Here is a 19,650-nt window from a genome sequence, read left to right as displayed (position 1 = left end):
TATCAGTATGGGTATATATACTGTCTGATATTTGCTGTCATAAAAACTTTTTTTTTTCTCTTTATATATTTTTTTATTGGAAATTAGCATTCATAAGCATCAGTACAAGACATAACTTATTCCACAGCTGTTTTCCACATTTTTGTTTTTTAAAGGGTACATTAGAACAAAGAACCACAAAAGAAAAATAAATACAAAACAAAACAAAAAACATAGTATTATAATAATATATAATAATATATAGGGAGGCAAAAAGCAGAGAAACAGAAACATTAACAATTATGCTAATAATACCAATACATAAATAAAAACAGGATGCCAAGTATGCTCATTAAAAAGATAAAAAATAAAAAAAGATTTTGAAAAATACCTTAATAAAATAAAAAAGAAAAATGGATGCATCAGAAAATAAAAACATTTTTACAAAATAAATAATGCAGAAAATGTTCCTTGGCATGATTTAGGAATGGTGTTTGCTATTAATTTATGTAATATTTATTTACTTATTATAGTCAGCAATTGACTGAAACTGAACAGGAATTATGTTTATTTAGCTATTTATTTTATTCCTATTTATTTATTTTCTTAATCATCATTTATATAATTGGTTGACAATGTTATACATTGTTTGTAATTTATAAAAATGTGAAATATTATTTAATAGAGATTATGTTTGAGAGAATAGCTCTCAGGGTACCTTTGCAGTGTGGTAAAAAAAAATCAATGCACATTCCACATAAAAAATGAAGGCCACCATATTGCTTATGAATGTATGTTCCCTGTCTAAAATCAGTATCTGCATCTGTCTCAATAGTCCCATATTGGTGAGACACTACTTTTAACCCTCAAAGTGATCACAAATTCCTTCAATGTTGTTTAATGACAGGTCAAACATGCTAAAATCTCAGACCCTATCCGCTCTTCTTGTTGCTCAGCAGCTGTTTCACACTTGTTAATGGAGAAAAGCACTTAAATTGAGCCGTAGCAAGAAAAATGGCCGCTCTTAAGTGACCATTAGAGAACTCCGAAACCAGAGAAGAAAAGCTTTTGTGGATGACTCGGTGGAATCTGCTCTCTGGTTATAAGAACTCCTGAAAAACGTTATTTTTTCAGTTCTGGCTCAACTGGTGTTAAAAATGCCTTCAACACTCTCATTAGGTTCATCAGCGTCGCAAAAGGAAGAAAAGCTGCATTTCTGTTCAATTTCATTACAGTTCAAGAGTTTAAACTTCTCCCTCTGTGTCCCATGTGGAACACGACCACCTACACAGACACTTTAGCCCTCTGAGCCCTGAGCAGTGTCGGGCTGTTTTTTGCTGTAGCATTTTACTCACTGTGACCTTTTCACTGTATTATATAACATATACATATGAGTCCTGCACCTCGATGGAAAAATCACAATCATGGCTAAAAGTAGGGAAAACTCCAACATCTTTTGTGCACGGTTATAATGCCCTAAATCAGGGGTGTCAAACTCTGGCCCGCGGGCCAGATTTGGCCCTCAGTGTAATTTTATTTGGCCCGCGAGGCAATACCAAATTATTATATTATTATTGTACTATAAAAGCTGACCCGCCGGTATTTTACGGTGCATTTACCGCTAAAACTACAAATCCCACAATGCCCTGCTGTTGTTTTGGCGCGTCAATCAGGACAGGACCCAGAAACGCTCCTCTGTGACAGTCGTCATAGCAACATCAAGCTAGAGCTGTCTCCCAGCTACCCCTTCCCAAAAATGGTGAAAAGAAAGGCAGAATTTATGAACCTGTTGAAAAAGTTTATTTTGATATTTAAATCAGAAGGATGCAAATAGAAAAGGGGCATACGATTTTTATTTAATTTTTATTAAATAAATTAATGACATTGATGTGTTTTTTATTTGAAATTTGATTTTGCATGTCTGCACTATTTAGTTATATATTGTATGTTTATAAGCGTTGCTGGTTCCATATTTAATGTTAAAGCAAAACATGTTTGGTATATATTAAAAGGTTTATTTGTTCAATGTTGGCCCGCGATTTTAATCAAGTTTTAAATTTTGGCCCGTTGTGTATTTGAGTTTGACACCCCTGCCCTAAATCATAAATACTTTTTAAGAAAAATACAAGTTTAATTTTTTATGATCATTTATTTTACAATATTGCATATTGCAACAAGCATTACCATTAAACAGCCTGCAGTTCAGCTGCACTTTCATTTTTGTCATGACTGTTGGTCTCAGCAACAGAAACATGACAAATGTAAGATTTTTTACAGCATCTTGTTTGTTGCAGATGCAAAATTTCCTGCGTTTGATTTCGATTTGCGGAAATTCAAAGCTAATTTTATACAATATAATTGAAATCAAGACACCCCTAACAGATATGTATGCTGTAGCAGACCCAAAAGAGACATTTGATTTCAGTTGGACATTAACACTTTCATCATAGTAATGTGAGTAGGCATATGTGTTTTAAACTGGGCTTAATTGTACTGCACTGCAATATGTACTGTTGCATTTTGTAAGACTATATTTTCCAATATAATTACTGTTAGTAAATATACACTACTGGTCAAAAGTTTTAGAACACACCAACTTTTCCAGAATTTAATTGAAAATTATGCAGTTTAATGTCTCAGTGTACTCTGAAATTAATGCACATCTGCAACATTTAAAATTCTTTATTGAGCATGATAGTGTTTTGAAAAGTAAAAAAAAGATTCAAAATCACATTTTATGTTGGACTAAAGGACTAAAAAAAGACACAAAATGACTAAAAAAAGACACAAAATGACTTACAAAGACATGAAAAGAATCAAAAAATGGACAAAATAGCCCAAGACTCCATAGAGTTAAGTTGTTAACCCATTTCTTGTTCCCTGAAAAAGGCCTACTTGTATAATTCTGAAATGTACATTATTTTTCAGTTTTGGTTAAGCTTACCTTTTTTTATTTACCTCTGGCAGTTCACCACTTACCTTTGGACCCTTTCAAGCTGTTCATTTGACATGAACTGCTTGAATTTCAATAAAAAACTGGAAAAATTGGGCTGTTCTAAAACTTTTGACCGGTAGTGTATGTTGCAGTGACAAAATAATAATTTGCTGAAGACATATCAACTAGAGAGGGACTGTTGAAATCACACTAAAATAAATAAGTATTTCTATACGTTTGCTACTGTCAGTGTACTGTAGGACTATGCATTGTTTTTCACACTGATCAAGCATCTCTCTTTTTCTGTCTGTCTCTCTGTTTCTCTCTCTATCTCTCTCTCTCTCTCTCTCTTGCTGTGGGCGTCAGGCGTGGTCTGAATGAATGCTTTATTTCATACTGTTGAATGCCTCTGTGGTGCTGGTGGTTTAGCTGCTGGTTTGGAGGAAATCAAGGCCTTGCAAGGTTTTACTTTTCCCTTCTCTTTATCAACTTGGAATAAGTAATCAAGTATAGTTTACAATACTGTAAGATTTTCTCAAACGGCAAATAAAACCACTAACCAAACCAAAATAACGTGACCAGGCATAAAGAGGGGAAGAGAGGAGCGGAGAACTAGAAGTGTTAGGGTATGAACGATGAGAAAATATTTGGGGAAAGTGAAATCAGGAACACTTAAAAACCATTTCCTTCACAGTTGCATAAATAAAGCATCCGAGTGTGAAACAACTGAAGTATCTGACAGGTTGAAGAGTTTCACTTGTACCCAGAAGAGCACCGGTTCCCCTTCAAGTATTTGTTACTTTTGGTTTCCAAAACAAAGCTGCTTCATGTTTATTAGATGTAGATCTGAGTTTAATGTGACAGTTTTAAGGTGAGCGTACATGTAAATCATTAACATTGGTATACCGTACTTTCCACACTATAAGGCGCACCGGAGTATAAGCCGCAGCAGCTAAATTGAATGATGTGTACATATATAAGCCACACTGGACTATAAGCCGCATGTGTTTTAATGTTTAATTACCATATGTAAGGGTTCGTGCACAGAGGGGAAAGAGATGGCTGCTTGAGGAAGCTTCTTTTACAGCCAGATTGACTGTCTTTAACTTAAAAGCTGCATCATATGCATTTCTACGTTTGTTTTCCATAATGACGGTTTGTGCATGAAAACTTCCTTTGCACAAATTATCTCGCTCTCGTAATGTCGGTCTTGCTCTCGTTCTGTCTCTCGTACCGCTCTCGGTTTCACTTTTACTTTTGCGCGCTACCTGTTTCACTCTTTTCCGGCGCCCTGCCAGATTGGCTCGGGGTCCTTCGTCAGCCGCTGATTACGTCACACAAAACGCTACGTGAAAAATAGCTTAAAAGTATATATATATATATACACACACACAAATATCCAACAAAAACACAATTATTCTCATATTTTATGTACACTTACGGGAGTCCACACACCACATCCTTATAGTCAAAATAAAAAGCAGTTTATTGCTGCTTAGCACACAAATACACAAAACTTGAAAGTTGGTTTTGCCACAGGCAAGCGTTGCTATGACTACAGCCGTTGCCACGACGTACAGCCAATCACAGCTGTCCGTTGTACATGGTACTCCCATTTAAGCGTACAGCCAAACATATTATGTGACGTAATCAACAGACGAAGGACCCCGAGCCGATCTGGCAGCCGAGCCGATCTGGTAGTACACCTGCCTCCAGCTTTTCCTGCTGGAGCCCGCCGCTCCTCGCGGACCGGTCATAGAGCCCATAGAATTAAAGTTGGTGGACTGTAACCTGTAAAATCCATAGATTTAGGAGGTAACCTAGTGGCCGTTAGCTGTAAAAATCCATAGATTACCCGCACCGTTATATAAGCCGCAGAATCGAAAAATGGGGAAAAAGGCGCGGCTTATAGTCCGAAAATTACGGTACTTTGTTTTACCACCAGGTGTCACTAGACTGCAGTGTCTTCATTGCAGTTCTTGAACCAGTCATGTGTGAAGAATGATCCTGTCACGCAACATGACCAAATAGAAGCTTGAAATTGTGATATTTTATCAAAATCCCTTTATTTTACAAAATTTCACCCAAAATTAACAGTTTACACAAACCAGACCCTGCAGAAAACATTGCATTTCGCACTTGTAGTAGTGGTCGACCGATACAGGTTTTTTAAGGCCGATGCCAATTACCGGTTATTGTGACATCAGTCTTAACTGATCCCCGATATGTGCTGCCGATTTTTTTGGGCCGATTTTTTTGGGCCGATTCTTGAAGCCGATATTGCTTTTTCTCCCTCCATTTACATGATAAAAATGACACAATGATAACAAATATTACACAAGTCTCAATTTAAACAAAAAAAAAGAAACATTAATTAACAAAACAAACAAAACATATGAACAGTTGGATATCAAACAATGTGTATGTTGTTCTCGTCCTCGAGGTGGTGGCGCCTCAGATGATCCACATATTTGATGTGTTTTTCTTTTTTCTGGTATCAGCAGCAGCTCACCAGAGAATGGCAAATGTTGCACCAAGCCTTGCCTGGCGAATCTATCGAATATATCCGTCTACCTCTACTTCTTAGCACAACTTGGTGATGAAGAACTAGGAACTGCAGGCTTGTAGGCACTTAGAAAAATGTTGTGTGTATATACAGATTCCACTTTATACCAGTATTTAAAAAAAAACAATGAAACTCAGCTTGTGTTACTTATGTTTTCATGATTAATAATGGAACTACAAGTGTGTTATGCTGCACAAAAGAGCGTTTTGAGTTCACTGTATTTGATTTCCCTCTGAGCTAACCAGCTCTGCCTCTTCTCTGTCTCTCAGGGAGAATCTGGCCAGTGACATGTACCTCATCTCCCAGATGGACAGCGACCAATATGTGCCAATTGTGACGGTGGCCAACCTGGACCACGTCAAGAAGCTCAGCACCGACGTGGAGCTGATCGTGGACATTTTACGATGTGAGTAAAATATATGTATGATTTTCCTCGCCAACTAGAATCTTGGGATTAAAAGAAGAGCAGGGCTTTAATGATGCTCATCTGCTCGGCAGGCTGCCGGACACTACAGGGTTCATTTTTATGTGTCTGGGTTGATTTCCCAGGAGGAGCAGTTAAAGTGCGTTCAGCCGAGTCTCACCTGCTTGTGTTTGATTTACACACACACTTAATTTACGACTTAAATTAATCCTGTCTGGCTTGAAGCTGCACTTTTGTTTTATGGCTCAGTGTCAAGATTTTATATATAAATTGGAGGAGATTCTGTAAACAAAGTGGAACTTATTTGTGCTGCTGCTTTAGAATGTAATCTGTTTCACTGAGATTTGAGGCATTTAGGTTGGCACTTTTTTTTTTTTTTTTTATTAACCAAATTCTATAAATGCCTCATTGTGTCATAATCTTTAGCTCTGCCATTGGTCCAAGTGGATGAGAAGGGGGAGAAGGTGCGACCCAATCAGAACCGCTGCATTGTGATCCTGAGAGAGGTTCCTGAGAGCACGCCGATAGAGGTCAGTGGATACTGCATTGTGTTTGATCTGTACTGGGGACAACAAGACAATCCTCTATATCGGCTGTTCTCAGCCTTGGGGTCGGGACCCCAATTGAGGTCGCGAGATGATTTCTGGGGGTCGCCAAATCATTTTGGAAGTCAGCTCTGTCTCCACTGTGTTAAAGTGTTCATGTGTTAATGTGTTTGTCTTTTTGGTCACTTAATGTCTTTTTTTGGTCATTTTGTGTGTTTTTTAAGTCATTTTGTTTCCTTTATTTGGTCATTTTGTGTCTTTTTTGTCATTGTGTGTCTTTTTTGTAAATTTTGTTTCTTTTTGGGGTAATTTTGTGTCTTTTTTTAGTCATTTTGTCTTTTTTGGTAATTTTGTGTCTTTTTTTGGTCATTTTGTGTCTTTTTTGTTTTTTTTGTTTCCCTTTTTTTGGTCATTTTGTTTCTTTTTTCGGTGATCTGAACTGTGCATGTGAGATTCTGTTCAGTGAGCGGGGGTCGCGGACAACATGCATGTTAAATTGGGGGTCACGACTCAAAAAGGTTGAGAAATACTGCTCTATATCAGTGGTTCCCAACCTTTTTCTTGAGGGACCCACATTTTTACCATTGTAAACTTTGGTGACCCCCTCACTGTGTTATTGGCCAGTGGTACAGTCTTACATTTGATAGCCACCTGCGGTCCACATAGTATCTCAGCCATGTTAATGCAAGCTGGTTTAGTCAGTGTTTCCCCAATGTTGTGTGGCTTTTTGGCTTGCACAATAAGGAGAGAGCACTCAAAAGACGCAACCGCTAACTATTTCTGGACGCTTCCAGCTTTTTTAAAGCTGTCCATAATGTTTTGGGGCCTGTTTGTGACAACGAGTTATCTTTTTCTGAGGAAAAACCTATTTGGGTTTACCCACCGTCTCGGGATGTTTAGTTGTCTGGTGGCGATTCAGTTTGCAGGGTTTCAAACTTTCATTTGCCAGTTTCTCACTGCAAAAGATGCATTCGGCTCTAATTTTGTCCGTTGCTTCTATGAAGCCAAACACAATGTAACTTTCATGGTTCCCTCTCTTTTTCTTTTTGAGATATTCAGCATTCTAGTCTCCCTGAGATGAGAATGCTGAATAATGCTGAATATAGCTTTGCCATTTTTCCATTAGCTCTGTGTTTCTGTTGCTAGGTGAGGTTACCGCTAGGTGAGGTTACCGTTAGATGAGGTTACTGCTAGGTGAGGTTTCCGCTAGGTGAGGTTACCCTTAGGTGAGGTTACCCTTAGGTGAGGTTACCGCTAGGTGAGGTTACCCCTAGGTGAGGTTACCCCTAGGTGAGGCTACCGCTAGGTGAGGCTACCGCTAGGTGAGGTTACCGCTAGGTGAGGTTACCGCTAGGTGAGGTTACCTGTAGGTGAGGTTACCGCTAGGTGAGGTTACCGCTAGGTGAGGTTACCGCCAGGTGAGGTTACCGCCAGGTGAGGTTACCGCTAGGTGAGGTTACTGCCAGGTGAGGTTACCGCCAGGTGAGGTTACCGCCAGGTGAGGTTACCTCTGTGTATACTGCAGGAGTGATGTTACACACGCCCTTATTCTCGCGAAATAGCCTATATTTTTAAACTTTTCTGTAGGGATTTTTTTATTTAAATAAATAAATAAACATTTAATGTAGCCCTTATTTAGTTGTTTTTGTCACACTAATGAATTTAATGCTGACTCATCTGTATTTAAAGACATTAGATTTTTTACACCCCTTAAAATCAAGAGGGCTTTGCGACCCCCCGTGGATCTTTGGCGCCCCCCTGGTTGGGAATGACTGCTCTATATCACTACTTTAGTCTTGGTGTTGCTTGTGGGAAACTGTTTAGGTTGCAGAGCAGCGTCTGTATTATAGAGTCTGTTGAATAAACCATGACAGCAGGACGACGTGGTGACAAGGGAGACCAATCTGCATTCATACGTCCAAGTCAAACATCTCACCTGTTGTTCCCAACACCTGGTCAGGATTTTAATATGGAGAACTGAAGCACTCCATCCTTCTACCACTAATCCAGCCTCAGCAGAGCCTTCACCCACACACACACACACATACACACACACACACACACACACACACACACACTACAGTGCACATTTTAGGAGGTTTAATGTCACTCAAAAGCCTTTTCCTGCTACGGCAGCAGCCATCGAGAAATCCCGAACAGTCGAGCTGTGGAATATTTGCAGATAACTGTAACTTATCTGCCTCAGCAAGACGTAACGTTTTCACTTCGACAGGCTCCTAATTAAAGAGGGCTGCCACAGCAGAACACTTTCAGCTCGGCTCTATGTCCAAAATCCTTTTGCATGCAACAGTTAACGTTGTTCTGTCAGTGTTGAGTAAACATGGCGGAAAATGCTGTTAATGTTTATTTCATCTGCACTAATTGGTAATAACATTAGTGAAACAGCAGCTGCAGAGTGCAATGTTTTTAAGCAGATTTTATTCCAAATTCTCTGCATTGTGGACACAAAGAACCTTTTCTTCTTAAACACGACTAATAAAGTAGTTGTAAAGCTTTATTTTGTACCAATTTGTTAAGAAAAAACACAACAAACATTGCACTGTCAGTGGAGTGCTTTTATTACGTACAGCCCTGATTCAATAAAAGTTGTCACGTTGTCTAAATAAAACATAATGTGACTTTGCTGATCCTTTGTGACATACATTCAATTGAAACTTGTAAAAATACTATCGTGCTCCTGAAAGAACAGTTTCATATTCTTATCTAAACCTTTTCTCACTTTAAGATTTATAACTTTATAACTCTAAGTCGCTTGTACTCTGTACCCTGCAATATCTATAACTCATTGCTGTGCAATACTAATTACATATTTACTATGGGCTTAAATTTGTCTCATTCATACCTGTAAACGACAGTGATCTACAAATAGTCCTTGAATTGCACACGTGTTTTGCTATCCACAAATACAAATTTCAAATTTGTAACTTGTATTTTCGTTTTTTACAAATAAGTGTGTATTTGTAAATAGACAATTTTCCATTTGTAAAAACAGAAAAGCCATTTGTAAAACTGAAAATTCTGTTTGTGAAGTGTGACTCTGCTTTTGTGAATCATCAATCACACACACACACACATACACACACACACCTCTTTCCTCAAAGACGCATTTTTGAGACGCTGTTGACAAGATCCACACGTTTTTACAAATGGAAAATTGTGTTTTTCCAAATACACAATATATTTACAAATACACATTTATTTTTAAAAACCATAATACAAGTTCCGAATTAGAAATTTGTATTCGTGGATAGCAAAACACGTGTGCAAATCAAGGACTATTTGTAGATCGCCCTCTGAGCGTTTACAGATATTAATGAGACAAATTTAAGCCCATAATTTACCCCATGTTTATATTTCATATCTTTTATATCGTTTTTATATATTTCCTGTGCACTGATTGGGTCGAGCACCCATAATTTTGTTGTACTCTGAGCAATGACAATAAAGGCTTTTCTTTTCTAAATATGCAATCCATTAGTGAAAAACTGCACATGCAACAAGTGTGGATCACCTGTTAATTGTGTCGTGGCGAAAATAAATTTCAAAACAGGCAAAAATTGTCGGTTGTTTTAAAGGACAATGAAACAAGCAAAACTGCAGAAACTAGAAGATGTTATCTTTTAAATGAAGCCTTATACATGCTTTTTGGTCTTACAATTGTGTTCTAACCTGGTTTTTACAGGTTAATATTCAAACTGATAAACGTTTGTGTTTGTAAATATGAACTACATGAACTAAATTATGAATTTGATACATTCTGTTTTATTTACATTTTACACAGCGTCCCAACATGGTTGTAGAGCTCAAAACTCCTGTGTGTCTCCTTTTTTTTTTTACCAAAATGGCATAATGTTCATCTACCTAAGTGATTATTATTATTATTATTATTATTATTATTGTGCATAAGCAGCAGTACAGACACATACTTCAGTGTTTCAGTCACATAAAGTATTCAGAGCCAACTAAATTATTTACAGCAGAACTCAGACATGATAATTGACCTTATAGCTCTCTTGCAAACAGATCGACTCCTGATGCAGCTCTGCATGCAACAGAACTGAATTTCGGGCGATTATTTCACAGGCATATTGTGATTTGAGTTGTCATATTTTAAGTTTTAAGACATTTTAGTCCAATGTTCATTGAGCGCAGCAGTCAAATCCAGCCTGATTTCTGCACATATTGGACCTGTAAAAGTCTAAACTTGTGGTTTATGTGTCGCAATTCCTAAATGTTAGACTTTTAATCTTATTGATGAATTAAATCAATAAGATAATCTGCTTTCACACAGAATGAAAACGTATTATTTCTTTAGGTGGAAAGATTTTCGATGTGACTGAACAAAAAGATTCTCACATCCTTTTTTAGCCCAAACTGAAAGATAAAACACTTCTATTTCCCCTGGATGACTCAGTGTTTCATTGATCTATCTTTATTAAATGGTGCGAAGCTGCTGTTTTGTGGAAATGTTGTTGTAAGTGCGTCACTATGAAAATGACTAATTCTTTTGTTTTGTTCTGCAGGAGGTCGAGGCTCTTTTTAAAGGGGACAACTTACCCAAGTTCATCAACTGTGAATTTGCCTACAATGACAACTGGTTCATCACCTTTGAATCAGAAGCAGATGCACAGCAGGTAACAACACCAGGGAACAGTCAATAGATTTTACCGTCAGGGTTTCATATAAAGTCTTAAAAGTTTGGAAAAAGGTTCATTTTATCAGGTATGTTTTCATGCCTTCTTGAATGCTTGAATTGCTTGAAAAATTCTTGAATTTTAACATAATCTGATGTTTGTCATCTGTACAATCACACATAAATGCATGCTCAGATCAAAAAAATAGGATCAAAACATACAGTCAAATTAATATGAACAGCTGGAAAAATAAAAAAGTGCATAAAAGTTTTAATTTACTCTTGCATTTACTCGTGCATTTTTACAAACCCTGTAATATTATACTGTTATTCTTAAAGTGACAGTAATTGCACACCTCCGTCATTAGGGAGAGAGTAAAATATATTTATAAGATCTCTCTCTTTTACAAATGTAAATAATGTTCAGATACACCTTTTCTCCTTTACATATTAAGTGATAATGAAACAATAAATCGGGACAGAAGATTAGACCTTGGAAAATCTATTTTATTTTCAAAACTTTGTGTCTTAACCTCCTGTGACCCTGCGTCCTCATATGTGGACATTTAATTTTAGGTTTGCTGGACCTTATACTTAATTTTGCTTAACTTTGACCTGTTGTCCTCAGTAGTCAATACATTAATCAGTATAAAAATCAAATGGCAGCATCTTGGTAAAGTCAATCAGCAGCTTATCCCCAGAAAAAAGTGGACCAGGTACAAAAGATCAGATTTTATGGTTAAAACTTGTTTATTTGTGCTTAATAATGTTTGTAGTTTGACTATTTTTTAGCAATAGCAACAAGCTACGACACTGCTAATCAGGAAGTACTCATTTGAGAACGAATAGACTTTTACTATCGTTCTTTAAATGAGAGGGTGTAAATGTAAAGAAATAAACAGCTTTATAAACTAGTGAATTAATTGTGTTATACAGTAAAATTAACCCTGTTCAAAGACTGCTTAGTTTTGGTACTAATCAGGTCCTACTGATCCAAAATATCTAGGAGAAACTAACAATACATACAAAACAAAAGCTTGGGTCTCAGGAGGTTAAGCCCATATTACATTTTCTCTCTCCGATCTTTCAATCCACTTCTTGTATATATTCAGTATCCTGTTCCCATTCTCTCATTTTCCACCCCTATTTCTTATGTTTTTAATTGAACTACTACTATAATTTACTACTGATGAATTCAGTTTTGTTCTCCCAGCCTTATTTGAGTGGTTGCACAGTTCATAATATTACACCTAAAGATTCTTCGAGTACAGAAATGAATCAAGTTGTCATTCCAGTTTCTGTTTCGTATGCTATTTAAAATCTAGCGCTTATCTAACACTGTGTTTACATTCTCCTGATAAAGGCATATCAGTATCTCCGTGAGGAGGTGAAGACCTTCCAAGGGAAACCCATTAAGGTAAGATACATTACTTAACATTCAGTTGGGGATATTTTGTCTTTTTTTCCAGTCCTTTTCATTCTGCCTGTATGTATGTATGTATATATATATATATATATATATATGTATGTATATATATATATATATATATATATATATGTATATACATATACATACACTACCGGTCAAAAGTTTTAGAACACCCCAATTTTTCCAGTTTTTTTATTGAAATTCAAGCAGTTCAAGTCAAAGAACAGCTTGAAAGGGTACAAAGGTAAGTGGTGAACTGCCAGAGGTAAATAAAAAAAGGTAAACTTAACCAAAACTGAAAAATAATGTACATTTCAGAATTATACAAGTAGGCCTTTTTCAGGGAACAAGAAATGGGTTAACAACTTAACTCTATGGAGTCTTGGGCTATTTTGTCCATTTTTGAATTCTTTTCATGTCTTTGTAAGTCATTTTGTGTCTTTTTTTGGTCATTTTGTGTCCTTTTTTGGTCATTTTGTGTCTTTTATTAGTCATTTTGTGTCTTTTGGTGTCTTTTTTTGTCATTTTGTGTCTTGTTTTAGTCCTTTAGTCCAACATAAAATGTGATTTTGAATCTTTTTTTTACTTTCAAAACACTATCATGCTCAATGAAGAATTTTAAATGTTGCAAATGTGCATTAATTTCAGAGTACACTGAGACATTAAACTGCATCATTTTCAATTAAATTCTGGAAAAGTTGGTGTGTTCTAAAACTTTTGACCAGTAGTGTGTGTGTGTGTGTGTATATATATATATATATATATATATATATATATATATATATATATATATATATATATATATATATATATATATATATATATATATATATATATATATATATATATATATATATATATATATATATATATATATATACATCTTAAAAACTGTTTGCCATGACATGTTGGTATAATTTTTTCAGCACAAGCTCACATTTATGACCTGATCATTCTTTTTAATTCACTTTGACCTACTGGATCAACATTTTGAAACCAAAAAAACACACACTTTTCAGAATACAGTCATGCACAATTTTAAATGTTTGTCACGAATATAACATCTAAGAGGTAAAATGAGAACATTTGGTTTTATATTTCACCTTATCTCTGGGTTTACTTGGCCTTCCATCGTCAAACACAAACTAGCCTCGTGGAGTTTGAAGCCAGAAGTTGAAGGGGAAGCTGATGGCAGCTAAACACGCTGCTGAGGGTTTAACAGCAGGAAGTCATGTGATCTGGTCATGATAAGGCTTTTGTCCATAATAATTTACAATTCTTGTTATCCTCTTTTAGCAGTAGTGGGAAGTAACTAAGTACATTTACTCAAGTACTGTACTTCAGTACAATTTTGAGGTACTTGTACTTTACTTGAGTATTTCCATTTTATGTAACTTTATACTTCTACTCCACTACATTTAGAGGCAAATATTGTACATTTTACTCCACTACATTTAGCTGGCAGCTTTAGTTACTTTTCAGATTCAACATGAAAAAATACCATATATTTAATATGATTACACATTTATAAAACATAACAGTGTGTTAAGTAATTGACATTAGTCCTATCTGGACAACAGTAAAATGATACATACATAAATGCATCAATACAAATAATCTTATAATATATTTAGAATATACAAAACAATCTGAGTGGGTTCATTCTGCATAACGAGTACTTTTACTTTTGATACTTTAAGTACATTTTAATGCTGATACTTTTGTTCTTGTACTTCAGTAAGTTTTTAATGCAGGACTTTTACTTGTAGTGGAGTAATTTCACAGTGTTTTATTAGTACTTTTACTTAAGTAAGGGATCCTAATACTTCTTCCACCACTGTCTTTTAGAGACACTCTTACATATAAGCTGAATAAACATATTTAACATATCATCCATTCTTTTATATACAATAAGCTTTATAAGGAGCATCATATAATTCAGTATGACCTTTGGACGACTGTCAGGAAAGAAAAAAGACGAAATGAAACTCATTAATTTGTTGCCATGAACGTTCTGGTTTTAATTGACCGCCAACGTCTAAAACCCAATTTTCTTTTCCTCATTTCACCCACGTCGCCATGTTTCTGTCTGTGGGCAAGCCTTTTATTTTCTTCCTGATGATAGGACTGTGTCACAGTCAGTTTCTGTGCTTTGAGCCAAATTCGCTTCTTAAATGTTGAATTTTCATTAGCGAAGAAACAGGACAGAGATATCCTTTACCCATGCATAATTAATGAGTGTCACAAAGAAAAACACATCAAGGTTTTCAGCAGAGAACTCTCAAATCACAGACCTTCACTTAAGAGGTTCATTCAGAGTTGACATGGCTTCACGGTTTTAAGTAGCTCCACTAATGTATGAAAATCCACAGTAGCACCACAGAAGAAAAGCCTGGCAGGGCTGCAGAGCTGCTGCAGATATTTTTTTCTTCCCCCACTCATTTATATAACGTGCTGTTGGACTGCACATAGAGCATTTGATTGGTTCTTCCATTTGTTACGACCTTCGTTTGAGGTCTAGGGGTCACAGGAAGTAACATATTTGGTAAACATAAAACTATGCAGAAAAATGGCTGCATGGACTCCAAGTTGAACAATTATAATATTTATTAACAGGCAAATGGAATAAACAGAGATAAACCAACTAAGTGGCACAGAAAAAGGAAGCAGCTAAATCTTCAGGGTCTCCAAGGCCAAAATAAGAAACAAAAGATCTGGAAAATAAGATTCAGCTAAACCTACCAAACAAAACAGACAATGCTAAGCTCCCTAAATAAGCAAAAACAGGAGAAAACAGGTAAACAGAAATGGCAGAGAACCCCTACCAGGCTTCCAGACACTCTAACAAGTTGACTCTATACTATACTGACTATATGTAGCTGTGAGACAAAACACAGAGCAGCTACAACACAAACTGTATGCAGTCAACCAGAGCAGATCAGTGGCAAGAGAGAGGGGAGATCAGTGGATCTGGAGGTAGATAACAGCTCTCCTGACGAGCAGATCACACTCAGGTGTGAGTGAACAGGTATGCAGAGAGGGGCGTGGCAGGACCTGAAACACACAGAGAGAGGAGAACACACCTGTCCTCCAGAAAAAGGCTTAGAGACAGTCCACAGCCGTAACACATTTGTTACTTTAGCAATAGCTCACAACAGGGCGTGGTGTGTTGGGATGTACGCCCCTTAGTCTTTGGAACGCGTCAAGTAGAAAAACGTCAGGGTCACCTGTGTGGAAATTGCGATAAATGAAGTTTCAGAGCCGATTCCTCACTTTTGGCAGCGCATCGGTGTCTTTTAGTCATTCATTTCCAAATAAGCGTGAAAACCCAGAATATAAATAATTAAGGTGCGCTAGCGTCCCCATAATGTAGCATCAGAAAGTAAGCATAGCTGAGTACATTACACAGTATGGTGAATTAGTGGCTCAGTTGGTAGAGCGTCCACCCACTGATCGGAAGGTTGGTGGTTCGATCCCAGACCATGGCAGCCTACATGTCGAAGATTCCTTGAGCAAGATACTGAACCCCAAACTGCTCCCGATGCTGCGTTCAATGGTGGCAGGTGGCACCGTTTAGTATATAAGTGCACCCCATTTACCATTTACCACTACAGTTTGTCACATGTGATCATATAAAGTACAATGGCAAATTGGCGCTGCTCCGCGATGTCCGAGGTGCTGAAGTGGGTGACGGCTGAGACACTGACAGCAGAGATTTCTCACTTATACACAAACAAAGACTGAGAGGCTATAGATCATATATATAAATCATATATATATATATATATATATATATATATATATATATATATACACTAATGGTCAAAAGTTTTAGAACACACCAACTTTTCCAGAATTTAATTGAAAATGATGCAGTTTAATGTCTCAGTGTACTCTGAAATTAATGCACATTTGCAACATTTAAAATTCTTTATTAAGCATGATAGTGTTTTCAAAGTAAAAAAAAGATTCAAAATCACATTTTATGTTGGACTAAAGGACTAAAAAAAGACACAAAATGACCAAAAAAAGACACAAAATGACTTGCAAAGACATGAAAAGAATTCAAAAATGGACAAAATAGCCCAAGACTCCATAGAGTTAAGTTGTTAACCCATTTCTTGTTCCCTGAAAAAGGCCTACTTGTATAATTCTGAAATGTACATTATTTTTTAGTTTTGGTTAAGCTTACCTTTTTTTATTTACCTCTGGCAGTTCACCACTTACCTTTGTACCCTTTCAAGCTGTTCATTTGACTTGAACTGCTTGAATTTCAATAAAAAACGGGAAAAATTGGGGTGTTGTAAAACTTTTGACCGGTAGTGTGTGTGTGTGTGTGTATATATATATATATATATATATATATATATGCATGCTACAAAACCAGTTTGATACTACTGGGAGATTAAAGAGACTGCCACACAATCTGTTGGTTGCTTTGTAACGCCAGGAAGTCCCAAGCACCACATATAAAAAGATGAAAGCGGAGTGACAAAGAATCGGAAGTTCTAGCCTTGGTGTACGGGATTTATACCACGGCTAACAACCAATCAGATTGCTTGATTCGAGCCATCCGTTTTATAATTATCATCATACTTTCAGTTATAGAGCAAAAACTTTAGCCAAGAACCTTGAAACTCCTGAACAAAGATGCACAGAGAAAAAACACTACATCACTAATTTCCCGCCCTGTTTTGTGTCCACCAGGCGAGGATAAAGGCGAAGGCAATCGCTATCAACACTTTCATGCCAAAGAACGGTTACAGGCCGGTGGAGGTGAACCCGTACGCCCAGCAGCGCTACACGTCCTACTACATCCCGCCGGTTTACAGCCCGCAGCAGCAGTTCCCCTTATACAGCCTCATCACGCCGCAGGCCTGGTCGGCCACACACAGCTTCATCGACCCCACGCTGGTAAGAACAAGATGAAGACAATACAAACTGTGATTTTCAAAAGATGAGTACTTGGTAATCATTTATGTCAAGGAGCGAAGTAGTATTTAAGCAGTCAGTGTGTGTAGAGCAGGGGTGTCAAACTCAAATACACAATGGGCCAAAATTTAAAACTTGAATAAAATCGCGGGCCAACATTGAACAAATAAACCTTTTAATATCTACCAAACATGTTTTGCTTTAACATTAAATATGGAACCAGCAACGCTTATAAACATACAATATATAACTAAATAGTGCAGACATGCAAAATCAAATTTCAAATAAAAAACACATCAATGTCATTAATTTATTAAATAAAAATTAAATAAAAATCGTATGCCTCTTTTCTATTTGCATCCTTCTGATTTAAATATCAAAATAAAGTTTTTCAACAGGTATATACATTTAAAAATAAAATAAAAATAATAAATCTAGTATTAGCGGTAAATGCGCCGTATAATACCGGCGGGTCAGCTTTTATAGTACAATAATTATATAATAATATGATATTGGCTCGCGGGCCAAATAAAATTACACTGCGGGCCAAATTTGGCCCGCAGGCCAGAGTTTGACACCCCTGGTTTAGATGTTAAATTATGTACATTAAAATCCTCAAAAGCTATCTTTACCAGTGTCTTTGCTTTATTTCTGCATTTTTACTGCATTTTACTTATAGCTTGACATTAAGGCAAGCAAAACATCAGTAGGTTCAATTTTAACAGCATGCAGGTGGATAAAACCATGTTTATATTTCTTGGCATCTGTCTTTTTTTTTAACTGCTTATGTATAGTTTCACCATTAGCACGTCTACTTGTACATCAACTAGGATTTTATTGATTTTGGTATTGACATATGGTTTTAAACACATTAGTATCTTGTCAATGCCTCCAGAAATTGGTTGCTTTAGCAACTGCATATATTTTTTCCAGCACAAATTTTCAAAATAAAATACAACCTGGAACAATCAAATTTAAATAGTTTCACTTTTCCTCTCACTGCAAAGACTCAAATCTGTCATTTTTGACCTCCTGTTTCTGTTTCTGTTAACCAGGTTGCACCATTTCACAACAACCAGTTCATCAATGGATTTACCACATCACACAGTTTCAAACCAGCGACGTCTCCCCTCACTGTCAGACACTACTCGCCCAGGAACAGGTTGGTAATCCCAGTCAGTTTCAGGGTGCTTATTGTCACATTTTACTCACTGTGGCTTCATTTTTCAACCATTCTTCATTCTCAACTAAAAAAAGTCTTTTGTGCACTATAACACAGTTATAATGGCATAAATCATAAACAGAGAGAATTTATTTTACAAAAAATAAGAACAGCCGAGTCAATCATGGCTTCACAGTGTCAATGTAGAGTGCACAATTTGTTTTTACAGGATCTGGTCAGTGTAAATGATTTCTTTTTGGCTAAATTTTAGATGAGACATGTAGGATAAAGTGATTTTGACGAAATCTCACTATTTTAAGCTTAGATTTTTTTTTTGTTTTCCTGATTAAGTCTTCATCACACACACATGAAAACCCCAACAGTAATTTCAGTTTTTACATTTAATGGATGGTCTAATTGTTGCAATTAATTCAAAGAAAACATGCATTTCAAACTTGCTGGCAGCTTGTGGGGCTCACAGGGCCTAAATGAAGGATTTTGGGTCTGAACAAGTAAATTTAATTCGAGAAGTATTAATTTCCTCCTTTGACAAATGGGCACAAACTGCAGACTTTATTGCAGTGATTTTTTTTTACCTGTCACACTTGTTGACTGAAGTGTTCCCGTTCCCTGCAGGAATCACAGTAAACCTCACCTGAGGCCGACCCTCCCCACAGCAGACCGCAGCGCCGGGCTCCTGGACAACCCGGGTCTCTTCCCCAGCTTCCCCAGCGAGCGGCTCAACGGGGTCCGCAGCAGTCCGCCGACACGACTCCCGACCAGCCAGCCCAGAACCAGGTTACCCTCCACCGCAGCCTTCCCGCGCAGGGACACCGTGGGCACAGGTCGAGTCACCGAGCCCACAACCCCGGACTACTCCCTGGGTATCGGCAGAGGAAGGTACGGCGCTGCTGCAAGTCCTGCTGTGTGCCACTAACATACCTGTGGCTCCCTAACTCTCCCATCACACCCGTCACCTTAAAAACCGTATTTCCTCAGTTTAAAGCCGGGCCCCTATTAATGA

At 37.0% G+C, this 19,650-nt stretch overlaps 1 protein-coding gene across 3 annotated transcripts in view; it reads left to right on the top strand.

Annotated features, from left to right (window-relative positions):
* The window catches only part of LOC131981113 (la-related protein 4B-like), a 67,543-nt gene that overhangs the window by 33,156 nt on the left and 14,737 nt on the right, over positions 1–19,650 (top strand). For all 3 annotated transcript variants that reach the window (XM_059345416.1, XM_059345417.1, XM_059345415.1), the window contains exons 6-12: positions 5,750–5,886; positions 6,331–6,434; positions 10,994–11,104; positions 12,467–12,520; positions 17,240–17,446; positions 18,520–18,626; positions 19,263–19,526. In XM_059345416.1, the coding sequence (XP_059201399.1) occupies positions 5,750–5,886; positions 6,331–6,434; positions 10,994–11,104; positions 12,467–12,520; positions 17,240–17,446; positions 18,520–18,626; positions 19,263–19,526 (984 nt within the window). The remainder of the gene's footprint in view (positions 1–5,749; positions 5,887–6,330; positions 6,435–10,993; positions 11,105–12,466; positions 12,521–17,239; positions 17,447–18,519; positions 18,627–19,262; positions 19,527–19,650) is intronic.

The sequence above is a fragment of the Centropristis striata genome, chromosome 11 (assembly GCF_030273125.1).
Source record: "Centropristis striata isolate RG_2023a ecotype Rhode Island chromosome 11, C.striata_1.0, whole genome shotgun sequence".
Classification (NCBI taxonomy): domain Eukaryota; kingdom Metazoa; phylum Chordata; class Actinopteri; order Perciformes; family Serranidae; genus Centropristis; species Centropristis striata.
Note: the sequence above shows the minus strand (reverse complement) of the source record. Positions and strands in the feature narration are given on the sequence as shown.